This window comes from Poeciliopsis prolifica, unplaced genomic scaffold, assembly GCF_027474105.1.
Source record: "Poeciliopsis prolifica strain line A6 unplaced genomic scaffold, Auburn_PproV2 SCAFFOLD002, whole genome shotgun sequence".
In the NCBI taxonomy this organism is placed as follows: domain Eukaryota; kingdom Metazoa; phylum Chordata; class Actinopteri; order Cyprinodontiformes; family Poeciliidae; genus Poeciliopsis; species Poeciliopsis prolifica.
Window position 1 is genome coordinate 14,889,986 of NW_026562377.1, and position 18,442 is coordinate 14,908,427.

Sequence of the window (18,442 nt, forward strand, 5' to 3'; positions counted from 1 at the left end):
GAGCATTGTTACCACACAACCAGCCACTCACACTATGCTCTTCTCATGTTTCTACAATTAACATCTCAATGAAGCTAAATATAGTCCAATCCCATGGCCTCTTCATCCACCGACATCAATGGGTCTGGCTTTGTCCTCTATCGGTCTCTCTGTGTTTGCCCCAAACTTTTCTGTGTCATCTTGAAATGTGCACTCTGGACGACGGCACACTGACCCAACACTGCACACTGACCCAACACTGCGGTTATTTTTAGGCAACTTACTCGGTTTTATTTTGAGGTTTTGGACAAGTGACAGGATTCAGAATCCACAAACTATTTATTAAAGACAGAGGACTCTGTTTGGATGTACAGGTTAGATACATTGCATACAAAAGTGTTTACTTTAAAACTGTGCTCTCATTATAGTTTGTGGTCTGATAACCCTAAAAAAAGATCTAGGGCATTCAGTTGTTAGCAGAAGTAACTTTTGTAAGTAGAGTTTAATTAATTTTAGAGGCATGTTGGAGAGGAAATAATTTTTTGGGGAAACATCAGGGTCTGTTGACAGCAGGACTATCAGTTGTGCACTTCCCTAATCTGTCCTTTATGTCAGAATGGGAAAAAACAACAACTTGGTCTTAAAAAGTTGTCTGGTTTGAAACTTAGTACAAGCCATGTAGAAAAGACGTATCTTTTCACATAGGGCAATGTAGGTTTGGATTTTTTTAAATTGTTGAACTAAGTACCTTAATTTAACAATAATTGGTTTATTTGCATCTGTGATGGACTGACAACCTGTCCAGTGTGTACCCCGCCTCTTGCCCCCAGCGTTCTCTGGAGATAGAAATTAGCACCCCTCCTGACCCCACAAGGAACAACAGTGTTAGAAAATGGATGGTGGATGTTTATTTGGGTTGTCCTCGACTAATATTTAAATACGTTTGATGCTCTGAAACACTGTAGTGTGACAAACAAAAACCAGGAAATCAGGAATGGAACAAACACATTTTCACACCACTGCATATGAAGTGTTTGGGTTATAGATATTTGTTTATTTTTCAGGTGTCATGCATGCACATTCTGCACACCAGCTTTATATTTGGGCTGTCCTACACTCATTACCCTGCATACCTAAACTTGATGCAGGTGACAGTAGGCTGAATACCTAAGCTCACTGACAGTGACGACAGGGAAAAAAAGAGGTGTGAGGATTATATATGTTATTGGTTGATGTTATTAATGCCAATACAACCGTTTGATTGAAATTGCATATTTGCCTTTTATCACTGCCCCCAGTGAGAGTTAGAGGGAGATTTTGTGTCACTGGTGGTTTTTATTTGACAGTAGCTACTAGAAAGCAAAGGGGGCGGAAAAGGAGAAAACATGTAGTAAATAACCCAGACGGGAGTCAAACAGGGGACAGCTGCACCGACGGGTGACAGCCTCAGTATATGGTGCAGCTGTTCTACCCACTTGTCCACACGACTCCCTCGGCTGAAGTTTGAATGCTATCCAAACAAAAGTACTTTCACACCAAGGTCTCTTCAGTCTTAAGCAGTCATCTTGTGATAAGTAAACAATTAAATACTGGAAATGTTGCAGTGGATCTTGCCAGATTGAACTGAATGCCTGACAGATTTTGAGCTAAACACAATTATTTTCAGCCTTTTTGACATCACCTTTATTGTTGCATATAGAGTAGAAATAATCTTTGTTGTCCCTCAGTGGGAAAATTTAAGTGCAACAGCAGCAATTAAAGCATATAGATTCTCACATGTAGAAATGTAGAATATATTAAAATAGAATAAGCAATTATATACTTCATAATAAGGACAAAATTAAAAATAATGTACTTTGATTAAAAAAAACTGAAAACTGAATAGGATATGTAATTGTGCAATGGTGTGTGTGCATTTGAAGATCTAATATAATGATAAGAACGATAAATTACAAGATTTAAATGAGTTAGACAATAAGGACTCATGCAAAGGAATGCAAATATTTATAAAATCTTTCTTTGATTGTAAAACAACTATAGGTTCCTCCTAGATATTTAGGATGAAATGATCTCTTAAAAAGAAAATTTAATGTTTTGTCATAAAAGAGTACACAAGCACAGAGATGATGGCAGAGAATACTTGAATTAAAAACAACAACAAATGACTAACAGGAGGTTGCCACCGTCTGGCACAGGATATGGAACGACGACCAGAGAACAGGAGTAATAATGGAGGAATGGATGGAGAATAACAGAGAAACCAAGAATAAAACGATGCAGACCAGAGATCTTAAATTCTGTTTGAGAGATGGAAGTAACAAAAGAACCAGAAAAGAAATTAATATTAATCTAAAGAATCTAAAACATGATAATACACCAAGAAGTAAACAAAGGAACAAATTAAGGCAGACTTCTTAACTTCTTCAAATCATAATGGATTATCTCAGCATCATTATCTAACGTATTTTTGTCTCCAAGGTTTCTGCGAAGCGAATAATTAAAGCTCATCCTTTTAAGATTTACTTACTCACGTCTGCACTCAAGACGAATCAAGATGATCCATCTGTCTGTAGCTCTCCCAACACAATGACTATGCCTACAGAAATACATCCATCTGCAAAAGTTATTGTTAATGTTGTCATGTAATGTAACTTGTAAAGGATCTTTACTTCTCTTTTTTTTTTTGATAGAGACTTGAACTTACAATCTCCTGTCTATCTGCATCACAATTAATGTAAACAGAAACATGGTGTGAAACAAACATTTGGCCTGTGAAACACATAGCTGTGTCGGAAAATAACATAATAATCGAAGGGAGAGATTTTGAAATCAAATCATCCGAGTTATTGAGGAATTGTCGCAGCCTCACTTCATACTGCATTTCAAAGGCTCATCTTAAATGTTTTTGTAAGCATTGAAACGTCACTATATTTCTTATATCTTTTGTCTTCTCTGCTTTTGTCTGCTGATGTTCTCTATAAGTATTTGCTGTGGCAAAGTTTCCTTGATTTAATCTTTTTTTTTTAATATATATTCCATAAACCTACCTATGACTAAATCCAGTCCTCATGTGGCTAAACATTATATTATTCTGAGTTTTCAATTCTCCTAAACCAAACAACATAAACCTTGAGAAGTTCATTAAAAGTGAGCCGATTCAAGCTCTGTGATAATGTGGTAATGAAGGGAATGAACTAATAAGATCACCACTGGAGAAACTATTGCGAAACTCTCAAAGGATGTTGACGTGGTGCCATCCTGAGTGTGTTTTGGTCTTCTCATTTGTAACTCCACAATTAAAGGCCCTCCCATAGCCGTCATCAGCAGCATTCTCCACTCTGATGAAAATGTGTTGACACGTTGAGCTCAGACACACTCAGATTCCTCACCTCTGTCTCTGTTGGACTTGAAGCAAAGTGTGAATTGTGTGTTTTATTTGCCTCACATTAGCCGATGGGTCCAACTTTGAACAGAAACAGTCATGTTGGGGAGACTGTGTGCATAGAAAAATTATTATACACGTAACTTACAATCTTGACTCTTGTGTTAAATGAGGTGTGATCAAAAACTTTGGGGGACCTTTAAATATATTCCTCAAAATGTGATGTTTTTTGACAGACATCAGTTGTGTGTTATTATTTTAAGTAATGTAGTGAACCAGTTTTTACAGATATCCCAGAATAAGAATAAATGGTCATGATACAGTGAAAATGTTTGGTATTAATCACTTCCATCGTTTCTAACATGTTTTAAAATTAGGAGTTTCACGCATACAAAGTAACCAGCAACAATTTAAATACATTGTTATTTAGAGTTCAAATAGAGGTGCTTGTGATTCGTTTATGATTGGATTTTTTAAAGTAGTCTTTGCTGCAACACAAAAGGGCAGAGCTTTGAGATAGGAAAGGAATTCAACAGATGGTAATTTGTTAGTTGGCAAGAATATAAAATGTTTCCTGGTCACATAAGGTGAACAAAAGAGAGAATACAGACATGCTGAATACACTTGAAGGTTTTGTGAGAAGAGTTTGTTTTGTTACGACATATGAGGGTAGTCAATCAGCTTTATTTGTACCAGATTTGGTAGAACCGGGTCAGTAATGACCAGGTTTCAGGTAATCAGTATCTCTAGCCAGTCGCTCTATTTTTGAATCTTGTTTCTTGGTTCTGTGGCAGCAGTAAGTCTATTACCAGAGCAGGGAACGTCAACCTGCTCTCAGCTAACCTCAGTAACCCTGCATTCCTTGGCTGGATTTCACAACACCAGATGACAGTTTTACCCAGTATTTATCTTCTATTGCTGTTCTGTCATTGGTGAATAATGGTCCTTCACTCAAATATACAGCAAAAGTATTCTCAGCACTTTATTTTTTTTATTTTATTTCTCCTGCACTCTGACAACAAACTATATGTATTGATATTTTATGTGACATAATAACACAATGTATTTGATAATTAGGATTTGAATCAAAAAGACACAAGTAAAGTATGACTGGCTTGCATTTCTATTCTGTTTGAATCCATGCTTGGCAAACCCACCAGCCACTGCGATGCCAGCTGCACGTCTTTTGGGGCTTGTCTCTGCAAACTGAATAGATGTCATCTGTATGAATTTATTTCCAAGTCTTACAACAAATTTTAAGTGGATTTAGGTCTGTGCCTTGACTTCACAATTCTTGTACAATAATAGAATAGAATAGAATAGAATTCAACTTTATTGTCATTGCACTGTCACATGTACAAAGTATGTTTTGGGGCATTTTCAGTGAAGCCTCTCAGCATGTTTCTTTTTTCTTCAGGATCGCTTTGTTCCCTATTTGAGAAGTAAAGCTTCCCCTCATTGTGACGCTGTTGTCCACATGTGTCACCATTGAATGATGGTACAATGGTTTTCTTCCTACCACTGTTTCGATTTGGATCTCTCCTGCTCCTCCAGAGTTACCACAGTTTTCTGGCTGCTTCTTTTGTTAATGCTCTGCCAATTTTGGTGGATTTATTCTTGCAGTTATTTCATAATCTTTCGATTTGTTTTATAGCCTAAAAATGTAATTTCTTCGCAACTTCCTTCCCTATCTGTCTGTTGTCATGATTTTTGCTCGTTAATTCTCTCCATCATTTGAGGCCTTTATAGAACAATTGGATTTATATTGACAGAAGTAGAGATGAATAACTTCAGAAGGTAATTTATCACACAAAAACCCATTTCGTAGTTTGTTTTAGATCTTCATTTGAATGTTTTCAAAACTCTCTCTTCTTCCAGTGTTTCTAATTATTGTAACTCACCTTTCATCTCTCCATATATTCTTATGCCAGAAGCGATGTGTCACATGCTTAGTATTTAATTTATTTATTGTTTGCCTGGTTCGGCATGAAGCAGTTTTCACATGAACTAGGGTTTCTAGAGTTGGGTGCAGAAGATGTCAGATTTGATGCTTTTTTTTGTCTGTTCTATTTTTATTTCCTGTAATGTGTTCGAGCTCTAATGAGTCGGAGGCCACACGCCATTGATCACTGCCTTCGTCATACTGCCATCAACCAAATCCTCATCAGTGCCGGTGTTTTGGTTCACGCTCCCTCCTGTGGTTCACTTCCCCTTTTTATCTTGTCTTCTTACCCATTACCACCAGTTTTCCTCTCCCAGTTAAATGAAGTGCTGACAGCTGCTGGATTGTAATCTGCTTCCACCCTCCCAGTCAACCCATTAAGGTGAAGCCTGTGAGGAAGCCTAATGTTGCTTAGTTATAAATTTGCTCTCATATGATTCATAGCATGCAGTGGTTCATAAGAGATTTGTCTCATTTACAGAATGAATGTTGTCTTTTAGTACATTTGTCTCATAAATATAATATCTAAACAATAATTAAGTATAAAAAACCTCTTAAGACATTTGACTTTGATTCCAAGATGGGAGAATGTGGGGGGTTTCGTACCACCCCCCACAAAATGCCATCCTGGGCAGTTGCCCATATCGCTCATATCAGAAACTGTCTCTGTCTACTTGTGCTGATTGTGTTTGCTTGGGTCACCAGAAGGTCACAGTATTTCCAAGTGCACTTCTTTCAAGGTGAATTTTGCCAGCAAATGTCTGCAGTTGAATTATTGCAGGTGAAATTTATGGGGGCAAATTTAAAGTAAAAAACAAAATTCATATGCATAACTGCAAGATAAAAAAAAGTCATTGTTATAAACTTAATGTTTAAAACACTCAGATTTGAATTAGACTATTTTGTCCATTGGAAAGGATTGGTAATTGCACAAATGTTGTTTTTCTTAAAAAGTATTATTTCTTAAAAATAAGAAAGCTTAACTAAATCTACTGAAATTAAAATATTGCTTTTGCTGTCTTTGTCAAGTGATGAGTTTCTTCTACTGGCTTTCAAAATTATTTGAAAACTTTTTATACATACATATTTGTACTTTCTGTGTAGCTGTCACCAATCTGCAGAGGACATTTATGCTCTTATTGCAAACCAAACTCTCCAAAAAAAAAAAAGAAAAAAAAGGACTTACATCATGATAAACCATTTAAAGTTGAACAAATTATTATTCATACAGTCACGATAGATTGGCATCCTGCTCTAAATGCATATTCTAGACAATGTCTAACCCCAGATCATTTTCAGTAGATTTGTTAAATAATGATTTCATTTTTCATGGGCTGCAGCTTTTAGTGTCTGTAATGGAAGTTTATGACATACAGGAAGAAGCTTTTTGAAACAGATGCATCTTTAATCTGTTTATGGTTGATTTTGGCCTTTGCATTAGATTTATTTGCAGCAACTTTACGGATAGAGTACTGTAATGTTACACCAGAATCATCTTCAGCAACATTTTTATCTTTTTTAAATGATTCCATCATAATCATTTAGCAGCCAGCACGCAGCAGCTCACTGGCGTTGAAGCCTGTAATTAGTTAAAGATGCTTGCTGCTTGCTGTCCTCCTTCATAGTGGCTTTTTGTCGCTCGATGTTCCACAACAGGTGTTTACTCCCTCCAGCTTCACACCCAACCTTCTGCTCTGATGCGTGACCAGCATGAAGCTGTCTGCCCTGACGCGTGACCACGCGCGCTCAACAAACGAATATTGCGTGACACCAATTTCTGTGGCAGCTGACCGGTCACCAGTGAAACGCATGAATGTTTACTTTCTAAAAACGCACCAGGCGTTCTGCAAAATCATCAAACTTGCACATCCTGTTTGATTTGGGTTACTCTCTATAGGCGACGGATGATTAGCTGAAATATGGGGACAAAATCCACCTGATGTGCTTTCTCATTTCAGTGTGGATTACAGCTTTTTATGTGCTGTGGGATCTGGGTTGGACAGAGGTTAGGTGAGGTGTGTTGATCCTGTCGCAGTTGTGTCCTTTCCTGCTGCTCTGCAGGGAAACTGGACACGCTTCCTTTATTGTCCTCCCGCAGCCCAGTCGATTGAATCTTTTATTTCCTGTTTTTTTTCTTCTTCTTCTTCCTCCTTTGTTGACAGGTTGCCTTTGTTCGCCTTGTTTTCGAGGGAAAAATGTAGAAAACACTTGAGTTCGTTTTTTCCGTCGTGCTCGGTGGCAGGATGGTGATCAGGTTGTCAACAGAGCAGAGCAGAGAGGAGAGATGCGCTCTCAGTCAGACCGCGGAGTGTTGCTGCTTTATTTAAGAAAACCCACGGATCGAGCTGCCTCTCCTGCAGTTCGGGGATGCGACCTGTTGCAGATGTTTTTTTAAGACTTTAGACGTCGGATGGATACAAATGGAGTGAAATGAAGCACCGCCGGCAGGTTCATTTTAAACCGCGGATCACCAAATGAGGAGTTGACTCACTTTTTTTTGTTTTGTTTTCATTTGTGTGACTTAAAATATTTTTTTTTTCTGGGGTTTGCTTGTTCAACTTTGAAGTTAAGCAGCAATTATGTTTCCGCAAAATACTGAAACCAAACGAGATCTCTTCGACGCGCCGCTGGCGCTGTGATCGTGGCACCGCGCCCTGCTTTGTGGAGGACTGTAGCCCAATAACCCGTTTCCTTCTCCCCCTCCTCAACCCCGTCTTGTCGACAGAATGGCCCGCTTCGGAGACGACGTCCCGGGCTTGTTGAGCTCCGGGGATGGAGGGTCGGAGCGCAACAGGAACCGCGATGGAGCGGCCGTGTCCACAGGTGGGATCTCCCCGGCGTTCAAGCAGACCAAAGCGCAGCGCGCCCGCACCATGGCCCTGTACAACCCCATCCCGGTCAGGGAGAACTGCTTCACCGTCAACAGGTCGCTTTTCATCTTCGGAGAGGACAACGTGGTCCGGAAGTATGCTAAGAAAATCACTGAGTGGCCATATCCTTTTCCCCCTCCCCGCTCTGCAGGGATGATATCACACTAACCTTGTTTGTTCAAAGTGTCTAAATGGAAAATGTTAAAGGTAGGTGAACTGTCACCAACACTCCCTGTGCAACAAAGTCTGATTTTAAGAGTTTATTCACACCCAACCTGGCACAACAATCGTCTAATTACTTTCACAATCCTGCAGTTTCACCTTAAAAAAAAAATGTCTAGGCAAATGACATTTATCACTTGAAGCACTTGGTTTTGGATCAAGTGCTCCAAAACCAAACTGGAGCACTTGATCTAAAAAAATAAAAAATAAGGTCCTTCTTACCCTTGAAGTAGCTTTCACAACTTTCACAACAGTAAGGCATATAATATGTTTGTTTTGTTAGTTTTTTTTTTCATTTTGACGTTGAAGTTTTGACCGTGGCAAATCTTCTAGCCTAAAATGTTTTCTAAAATCCACTGAACTCTTAATGGTTTTTAAGAAAAACCTATCAAACAGAAAGTTATGGTTGCTTGGAAATGTTTGGTTCATTCATGAACTGTAGAATGAACATATAAAGTTTCAGCACCACGGATAGCACTTGTGGTACCAGGTATTTAATTTTGCTTTATTATGTAAAATGTGTTTTATTGAAAAGATTGATCACTAAAAAAAACATTTAGCTTCTTGTTTTGTAATGAAGTTGATTTATAGAAGACGGGAAACTGTTCCTGAGTAATGCAGGTATCATCTGCTTCTGTTTCGATGCTGAAAAACGTGCCAAAGCAAAGCAACACAAGAGCTTTGCTATTCATGGCTTTAAACCCTTTCTGTCAGCATTACATCATTAAGAGCTGCTGATTCCACCTATCAGCAGATGAACATAAGTAAACTAGAATCTGGATAATTGTACTAATTAAGCACAACTATGTGTTAATGATGAATTAATCAAATCATAAAATGTGTTCATGTTTTCAGTTTATTTTGTGAGGTCAGCTCAGGGCTTCACAGGTGAAGTGAGTAACACTGTGGCACCTGTTGGTTGGACATATTTGGCAGCAAGTGAACATTTTGTTCTCAGCATTGAGGTGCTAGAAGCAGGAAAGGAGTGGCAAGGATCAGGATTTCAGGACTTTTAACAAGGTTTACAGTTGTAAACAGGCGTCAGAAGTGAAAATGCAGCAGGGCTTTGGGTGCATGTGGGGAGCGAAGCCTGACCCATATGTGCCGATCCAAAAAACAAGTAGTTCAAACGGCTGAAGAAGTTTTATTGCTGATGCGACATCAGAACCATACTGCTAAGAGGTCATACTGCTGTAGACCAGATTGCCAATGCTTGGTTATAATGTTGCGCCTGTTCTGTGTTGAGTCCATTACAATCCAGATCATTTTTGTATAGTTTAATTCAGCCCAGATTAAAAGTTCACACACAATTCAATTATTTATGTGCATTTGTTGTTGTTTTTATAAGGCTTGAAATGAAGCCCATCCATTACGTTCCTGGTGGTGATAGAAACCAACTTGTTGCTTTACTTTCAAAACAGTTTTACTGCTTTGCGCCCCCAGTTGCAGGGGATGCGGCACACACAAGTGATTGCCGGCGTGTTTATGCCGCTGCTGCTGCTGTACAGCTCACCAGGTGTCCAGGCCAGGTGTGGCCTGTTCACAGACTATTGTTCTGCTCCATTCATCAACTTCCTGACTGACTGACTGCTCCACTGCTGAGCTTATAAACGCACCTAATGGAAGGAGCCTGCTTTTGTTGATGACTGCTGCTCATTGGTTTTGGGTTTTGTTTTTTTTTTTTTGTTTGTTTGTTTTTTTTTTTTTCTGGCCTTATATCTTTAGTCTGAGATTTACGTGTGAATCACACCAGAGATTTTCCAATGCACCGCTGGTTTGTCTATTAACCAAGCTGCACTACAATTGCACCTGCTGGTACATTTTATTTCCCCATCCAAATCAAAACCAAAGAGCTGTGGGTGCTGTTGTGATCAGAAGGAAAGCAGCCACGCTGAATAACCTCCAGGTTAATTTGCTCTGTGTAGGGAGTGGCCTGTTACGTAGAATGAGCTCCACTGTATCTGATTAACAAGCATTAAAAGGAATCATATGCAATATTGTCTGATCGCCATGCCATATACTATTATGGCTAGTCATAACTCACATTCTGTTGTTTGATATTAAGATTTTGAGGAGAGTGGTGCTGAGCTCTTATCAAAAATCGAAGAATGAACAACAGTAGATGCATACCTGAGTTTATGCAATACATTTAAGTTTAGCTAAACATGTAAACAAACTGATATCAACAGAGTCCGTATGAGAAGCTTCAGGGGCAAAACATAAGCCTTGAAATATGCAAGTGCAAGACTAACAGGGATTACTGGAAATACTTGACATTTAGGCAAATATGGTTAGTTGCTCCTTGTAGAGTGTTGGACGCTTACTGAAAACTCCGCTGTGGTGTCTGTTTATCATGAACTGGAGCCAAGAGGAAAGGAGAGGGGAAGATGAAGCCTAAATCAATGCCAGACCAAATGTTTCATTCACAAGCGCATGGATAAAGTCGCCAGTTAACATGTTTCATCAAATTTCTTTGCATTAATCCACCCAAATTACAGTTTTGCAGTTTTTAGGTGTTTTTTTATGGGATATGTTCATTTTCTCAGCCTGGTGCAGTGACTTCCTGGTGTTTTGTTATTGTTTTGTTGCCAGGCAAACAGAAGGCTTATAGATTAACCACACTGAAACAGATCTGCTCAGGCGCTTTCTTGCTTTGCACCATTGTCATGAATTTCACATTAACCTGAGACTTTTAATGATACATTCAGAACACTCATCTTCCAGGATAAAATTATTATAAAGCTGCAAGGATTTAGTAAGACTAGAAATTTTGATGTACAAATCTGAATTTATTGTGGAGTTTTTCTTAGTCAAACTGGATCAAAATGATACATATAAACAATAATACACTCCTTTGATATTTGGTTAAATATCCCTTACAAGTTGCATCTCTCTAGCCACTTGCTTCATGTAGCCATCAACAAAATTCTGGCATAATTTTGATTGAATATTTGCATCCCTTCTTTCTTCATTTTAATCAGTTGGGTTTTTTTGGCATGAAGAAATCAGACAAAGTCTGTCTGATCTCCCCACAAGAACAGAAAGTTTGTTAAGAGCAAATGCCGTCAAACAGGTGGGTGGTATCGTTCTGCTGTGGGTCTCTGTAAATCTCAGAAGTCTCTATTGATCAGGGTATCCGATACACATTTGTCTCAAGTGAGAGTCGTGCAAATCAAGAACATACATTAGTAGTGAACTGGCTAGTGGTAGAATGGTTTTCACGCACACTCTCATAATCTCTTATCTCTGCAGGACATCTGGTAAAGGTCAGCCTTGTGTTTGCAGCACAACTTGCAGCTGTCGCTTCACAGCAAGAGCCTCTTTTCTTCTCTGAGTGCTCAATTAACAGAGGATGATCAATTCAACAAACATCCAGAGGCTCCTGTGATTGGCTGAGTGGTGTGGGTGAGCTTATATGATCACATGACACCTATCTGGATTTGTTTGAGTGCACCTTGTCACCGATAGCATCAGTGGTGGCTCACCGGAGCAAGGCGTGGTTACATTTGTGGATGCCTGCGTCTCACTCAAGCTTGGCTGCCTGAGGGCGTAGCTGATGGAGGCTGATGGAGGCCTGGCAGGAAGAGCCAGGGCTTAATGAAGCACTCAGGCTCAGGTTAGACTTGTAGACCTGCTGAGGACTGGCAGCTGCTCCTCTTGTCTGATCCCCACTGGGATCCCCTGCAGTGGGAAGTTTCCCATTGAGAAGGTGTACTTCTAAATAATTGATTGCTGGATTTAATAGTTTGTTTCATCATTAGCACAAACAGAGAAGGAGATATGGAGGATTAAGTTTAAAACAGTGCAACAGGGTAACCACACTGGTCTTCAATTATATTTTCAGGATGTTGTTTTCTTGTTAAGCTTCACTGAGGATTAAAATCACACAGGTTAATATTGTAATAAAAATTCCATTAAGGTTGTAAAGTCCATACATATTCCTCTAGAGTCTGCTTGGAGTTGAGATGGATCATTAATTTTTCTCTAACTAAATTGCATCCGTGCATGAAAAAATAAAAAGGGGCAATTAAGAAGGAAATTACCCTGATGGACCCTGTGTTCCTTGTATCCTAAACTAATTTCTCTGTGAATGTCAAAATGATTTTTTCTAAAATTATTATTATTCACTGATTTTCTGATGGCTGTTCAAAACAGTAGAAAAGGTTCAAACTTGAGAAACTAAATAAGTTTCTTTAATCGTCCCATGACTAAGCTTTTAAAATCAGGCTTAAATCTGGGTTTTTGCTCAGGAATTTCATATTTGTGTTTTGCTTTAAGAATGACTAGGGTTTGGGTTTTGGTTAGATTTTATGTTTGTTTGGATGCTTTTAGTTCCTGCATGACATGATCTGTTTTGAGAACATTCTCCACACACAACATGATTAAAATAATTTAACTCTTAAATATGTCACAATATGAACTTGATATTTGAAAATTGATTGATTTATAACTAGATAGTTTAACTTATGGCTGCTTACTTTCATATTGGTAAGAGATGTAGAGAAGCATGAAGAGAATGAGACAGATATGAAAAAAAGACATCTATTGTTGCAGCAGCAGTAGTTACACCACAGCACTTTGCCAGAAAGTGGCATACACTGTTTTATATTTATTGATGTTTCTTTTTTTGGGGGGTTGTGAGAGTGCTACATTGGCAAACAGCCTGCGTGTCACACTGCTAAGAGTCCTTCATGATAAAACAGTACATTGTGACTCAACGAGACTTTAAGTCTTGGTTTCTGCTCATGTGTCTTGTTCCTTATCCATTAATCATCAAAATCTCCCATTTGTTGTCTTCACCCCCCTTGTTGTCACTGTCGCTCCAATGAGCTGTAGTCTTTAAACCAGTTCACCTATCAAGTGTTTGTTTGACTCTAACTCCGGTGAACTATTAACACAAATAAAAGACTTCTGCAACTTTTTAACCGGACTAGTGCATTTATGACTGGTTATCTGCTGGGGGCATTAGCATGTAATTTTCTCTAAATTACATGACAAATCATATTTTTAAAACATACAGTTCAAATAAAATTTGTTTTCCTTCTCTGGAGAATAATGATGAAGTATAATCTTCCTTAAAATTGATGGAAAGCAACGGCAAAGGGAATAAAGACTGACTGACCCACAACCAGCAGAAACAGCCCAACTGCTGACCTGATTGTGTTGTGGAATGATTTTTAACAAGCTCTACATGCAAGAAAATACACATTCCTTCCTTTGATAGAAATATTTTAAACTACTTTAAATAATTAATGGATCTCACTGTACTTTGTGATAACCAGAACGTAGACGACGCTTTATCACGGCTCTCTGCCAAGTCTGACATTTATTTTATGTAATATTTATATTTTTTCCACAATATTTCTAAGTGTTTAATCATTTCAATTCAAATTTAAGCGTTGCTCTTTTTTAGAACAATTTCCCTAGGAATTCAGATTACAAGACTTTTCTTCTGTATATATTTATTCAGTGCTGGCTGCAGCTCATACTCCCGACACTTGGCTCAGATCATTTACAGATTTCCAATAAGCCTGGCTCATTTTGATTTTCACCTCGGTGTAACAACAATAATCACTGGGGTTTGGATCCAATCTGTGTTTGAGCATTTTCACAGATGCACAGGGCATCACACTCTGGTCTCTGCATCTATTTTTACACGCATGTTTGAGGAGTCGAGGCAGAGCGCCAGCGTCACTGTGACTCAGAAAGCTCACGAGACGCCTCGCTCCTAAAGCTGGTAGACGAATCACGACAAATATTGCACGTCAGCTGACACCCAGAACAGTAAGGAGGGCTGATGAGACACTTGTTAAGTTTGTAACTGGGAGTAAAGTTTAATTTATTTATTTTTTTGAGGATTAATGAGAGTGAAAAAAGCAGAGAAGAGAAATGAGAGCATCAGCTGCATTTCTATCTTATGTCAAAGGTAAGTTACGTCTGTATGTAAAGGAAATTGTAAATGTTTTACTATAATAAACATTAAGTGGATAATAATTAGGTTAAATGACTTACCTGCTTTCTATGTAAAAAAACCAACAAAATATTTTCAGTAATAAATACTCAAATTATCCTTAGCATTACAGAGCTTTTTAGGAAACACTTTTCAGATGGAGAAGCAGCGAAATTGTTGAGGGTGAAGCTGGAAACTTCCCATGGTGACTGAAAATGCAGGAAAGATAGGAAGCAAATCAGATAGGAGCTCTAAGAATAGCCAACCAAAAATAAGTCAGACATTTCCCCCCAGGAGCTGCTGAAAAGGCAAAGAAAAACCACAAAACCATAACGTGTAGAACTTCTCAAAAAGAATTGAAAAATGTTTGATAAGTTATGCCATCATTTTGTTTGATGAGAGTAAGAAATGTATATGGTCATTAGGATGATGACATTTGCAGATTTGATCCAAAATATAAATATATAAACATAAAAAGTAGACCTCTAATATCATTATAGTACGATTAAGAGAATAGATGTAAATTTTTAAGTGATTTCCACCTCATGCAATGAGTAATTCCTGGCATTTTATGCATAAAAATAAATGACATGTCAAGAGCATAATGATAAAGTAAAGTTTTCTTGCAAACTGAGTGGAAAGTGGGACAGCACCCATCGCATTTCCTGCAGATGTGGGCGTTATAACATTATTAGGTCATGAATGCTTAGAAAAAGGCTGACGATTCTTATTCAGACACATCAGTTCAGTTTGTCTTTGAGCTTCATGAACTACTTTTTGTGTGTTAATATTGTAATAGTTGTTTAAATAATTTTCTATGGCAGTAGAATAGCATTGAGCTTGTATGTGTAAAAATTCAACAAAAAGCTGAAGTATTATGGCGTCCTGTGGTATGGAGGTGTAGCGTTATGAGAATGGTCAAAAACAAAAACATGGTAAGCTCTTTCTTGTAGATGGACATGTTCCTGAGGAGACAAATCCTGTTTTTGAAGTTCTAAAAATGAGCAGGAAAGCAGCACTGTTGGTACTTTGTGCAGCTCTAAGCTGTGCCTTGATAGCATCTTTATGTCCCAGCCTTAAAGTTCAAGCCAACAAGTGGTTATAACTCTTCTCCTCTTTGACAAGTTGTCTACTTATTCTTTATTTCCTTCACAATAATAAAAAGTAAAAAAACACCTCTGCATTGAACATTTGGATTGAGCCAAAAATGGCAGCAACGAACAAGTAAATAAAAAATAAAGGTTGTAATTGAAATCCTTTAATTGTCTTTCCATCTTGGAAAGAATCATTAGTGTTTTCAGTCGTGGTTAGTAGTGATTTTGTCATTTATTTCTCACCAATTCTTTGCTGATATTTAGTGCGATGCATGGTGTCAAAGTCTCGATCCAGTGTGTTGGCACACGAGATACCTCCACACTTCAGCTGCCCAGTAACAGTTTTGTAACGCTGACTTTCAGTGGCTGGAAGAGGATGCTGTTGCTTGGATACCCTCCTCCCCTGTCTTTCCGTCTTCGTTTCACTTTCCTCTCCCCCTTCCTTGTTTTGTTGCATTGGAGCGAATATCAAATTTAAAAGGCTTCTTAAAATGAACATCTATTGCAAAAGAATCAAGAAATACCTTTCGTGTGAGAATTTCCACAGCGGCAGGTCACCGGGACTCTTTTCACACTTATTTTCTTGTTTCTGTTTACTGTTGTTTTGTCCTACCAGCAGCCAATCTGAAGTGCAACCCTGTTTTATCTCATGGCCCCTATGGGCTTGTAGGAGTATTTTGTTTGCTCTTTTTATTTAACTTCTCATCACTCATTTGTTCCTGAGTGACCCTGCTGGATAAAACTGCCAACACAACATCGATCCGTCCAGCTCCGCTCGCCTCCTCCTCTTCATGCTGTTTCACAAGCATCTTGCTGTCTGTATAACATAATCTTCACCTTCAGTGAGCATCTTACGTCTCTTGTTTATCACTTCCTCTCGGTGCATTCTTCTCTCTGCTCTGTTCTTTCTTTAAGCTGCCTTGTGCACATAACCAGGTGAGAGGAAAGTACCCACACAAAGCATTAGATAAAGGACAGACAGATTTTAACCAACAACCCGCACAGCTCTCATAATAGATGCAATGTGCCGTTTATAGTAGGACTGACCCTGTTTATACAATCATTTCTCAGGGCCTCTCTCTCATCTCTCTCTATTAGCTACTTTTTTTTGTCTATTTCTACATCTTTTTGCACTACAGTTTATCCCAGATAAGGCACAGGCTGTTTAGTGTTGCCTCCTCTCAGACCCAAAACTTAGAAATCAGCAGGTTGATTATGTTTGATTGCTTTATACTGTTGGTTTTATATTGCAAAATTATCTTTTTGTTAATTGAGTGTAAACTGCAGGTGAAGAATTAAGTGGTGTTTCTACTGATAGGCTCTGTCAAACTCCAACTTTTAGACGTGTCTGCAGAAATTTATTGGTGTTAATTCAGCCATTAGATTCAGCCGAGTTACACCAGGGACTCTTTCTCTAGCACTGTAGTTTGAAACCTTTCCTCTTTTACATAAGAATTGGTAACTTAAACAATAATCACCTCTATTTCTATTATTTTTGTCAGTCTGTATGTCACTTCACTGTTTAGTTTTGTCATCATCCGCAACGCTGAGCTCCTTAACTTCAGTCTTCCACTCCGTTCGAGTACATGATCCTCGCTACCATCATTGCCAACTGCATTGTCTTAGCTCTGGAGCAGCACCTCCCTGGTGAGGACAAAACCCCCATGTCCAAGAGACTGGTGAGACACTCAGAGTTGAAAACTAAAACACAGACAGAAATCACAAGTGTGCTGCTTTCACGTTTGAGTCCTTTATGCTCGTCTGACTTTGTTTCACACCAACAGGAGAAGACAGAGCCTTACTTCATAGGGATGTTCTGTTTTGAGGCGGGGATAAAGATCATCGCTCTGGGCTTTGTGTTTCATAAAGGGTCCTACCTCAGGAACGGCTGGAACGTCATGGATTTTATTGTCGTCCTCAGCGGGTGAGTCCATTATCATGCTTGTACAAATGTGTGGTCGATGAAATGGGATTAGCATTTTGAACTGAACTAAATAGCTGTTCTGATGTTATGAATGAATAGAGCAACTCATTCTTTGACTTTTATTTAACTGCCTGTTGTTATAAGGTTTAGCATCAGCTTACATATTTATGGGTTTCCTGCATGCATTTTTTGATCTGAAACATTTGAATTCACTTCAGTCATATTTTAAGCAAACTGTTGTGCTCATCCAATTTTTCAATGCTCTCACAGAGCTGAAATTATTCAATTTCAACCTGTCAATAAACTCTGCTGAAGGTTTGTTCAGTTTAAGATCAGGGCCAAAAGCAGCGCAGTGAGCACTTTGCTGTCACAAGGGTACGAGTACAAAGATGGTGATTGTGACATAAAGTAAACTTTCATAAAAACTTTATTAGTGTGGCAGCACTATGACGGGCAGCAATACTGACATAAAACAGTAGCAGGTAAGACATTTAAAGACAAACAACACAAAGAGGAATATTTATTTGTGTGTAACTGAGAAACAGACTCTGTTTGTCATAATATTTGGGTTTTTGCCTTCTTTTGTCTTGGTGTTTTGATCATTTTCTCAGTGTTTATTTGCTATGTTTTACCATATTAGTTCATTTATTTGCATTTAGTTTCTTAGTCTATTATTCTAACCTGTTTCTTGTACATCAGTTTGTTGTCAGACCTTTTATTTTGTTCTGTATACCATGGAGTCTCACTTGAACTCCCTTTGTGTTAATTCATCTATTCCCTCAGGTTCCCCGCTGTCTCTGTGTCACAGCTGCACCACATTTCCTCTCATTAGTCAGTTTGTCAATTTCCACACCTGCCTCTGTATTTAAGCTCCCGGGTTTTCCTTGTTCATTGTTAGATTATTCTGCCCTGTCGCCTTGTTTAGGTTATGCAGAACACAAGGTTTTATTTCATTTTATTTTTTTTCCATTAAGAACTGCAAAATACCCTTTTAAAGACAGTTGTGATCTGTTATGGTTTCATTCTCTCTTAGTAGAGTACAGCAGTCCAGAAACAAGCGCTTACCTTCAACAGGCTGC

General features: G+C 38.5%; 1 protein-coding gene across 1 annotated transcript in view; it reads left to right on the plus strand.

Moving 5' to 3' along the window:
- LOC129370740 (voltage-dependent R-type calcium channel subunit alpha-1E) overlaps positions 1–18,442 on the plus strand; it is a 92,546-nt gene that overhangs the window by 28,707 nt on the left and 45,397 nt on the right. Inside the window, exons 3-5 of the mRNA XM_055046917.1 lie at positions 8,029–8,295; positions 17,013–17,118; positions 17,224–17,363. Of these exons, the coding sequence (XP_054902892.1) occupies positions 8,029–8,295; positions 17,013–17,118; positions 17,224–17,363 (513 nt within the window). The remainder of the gene's footprint in view (positions 1–8,028; positions 8,296–17,012; positions 17,119–17,223; positions 17,364–18,442) is intronic.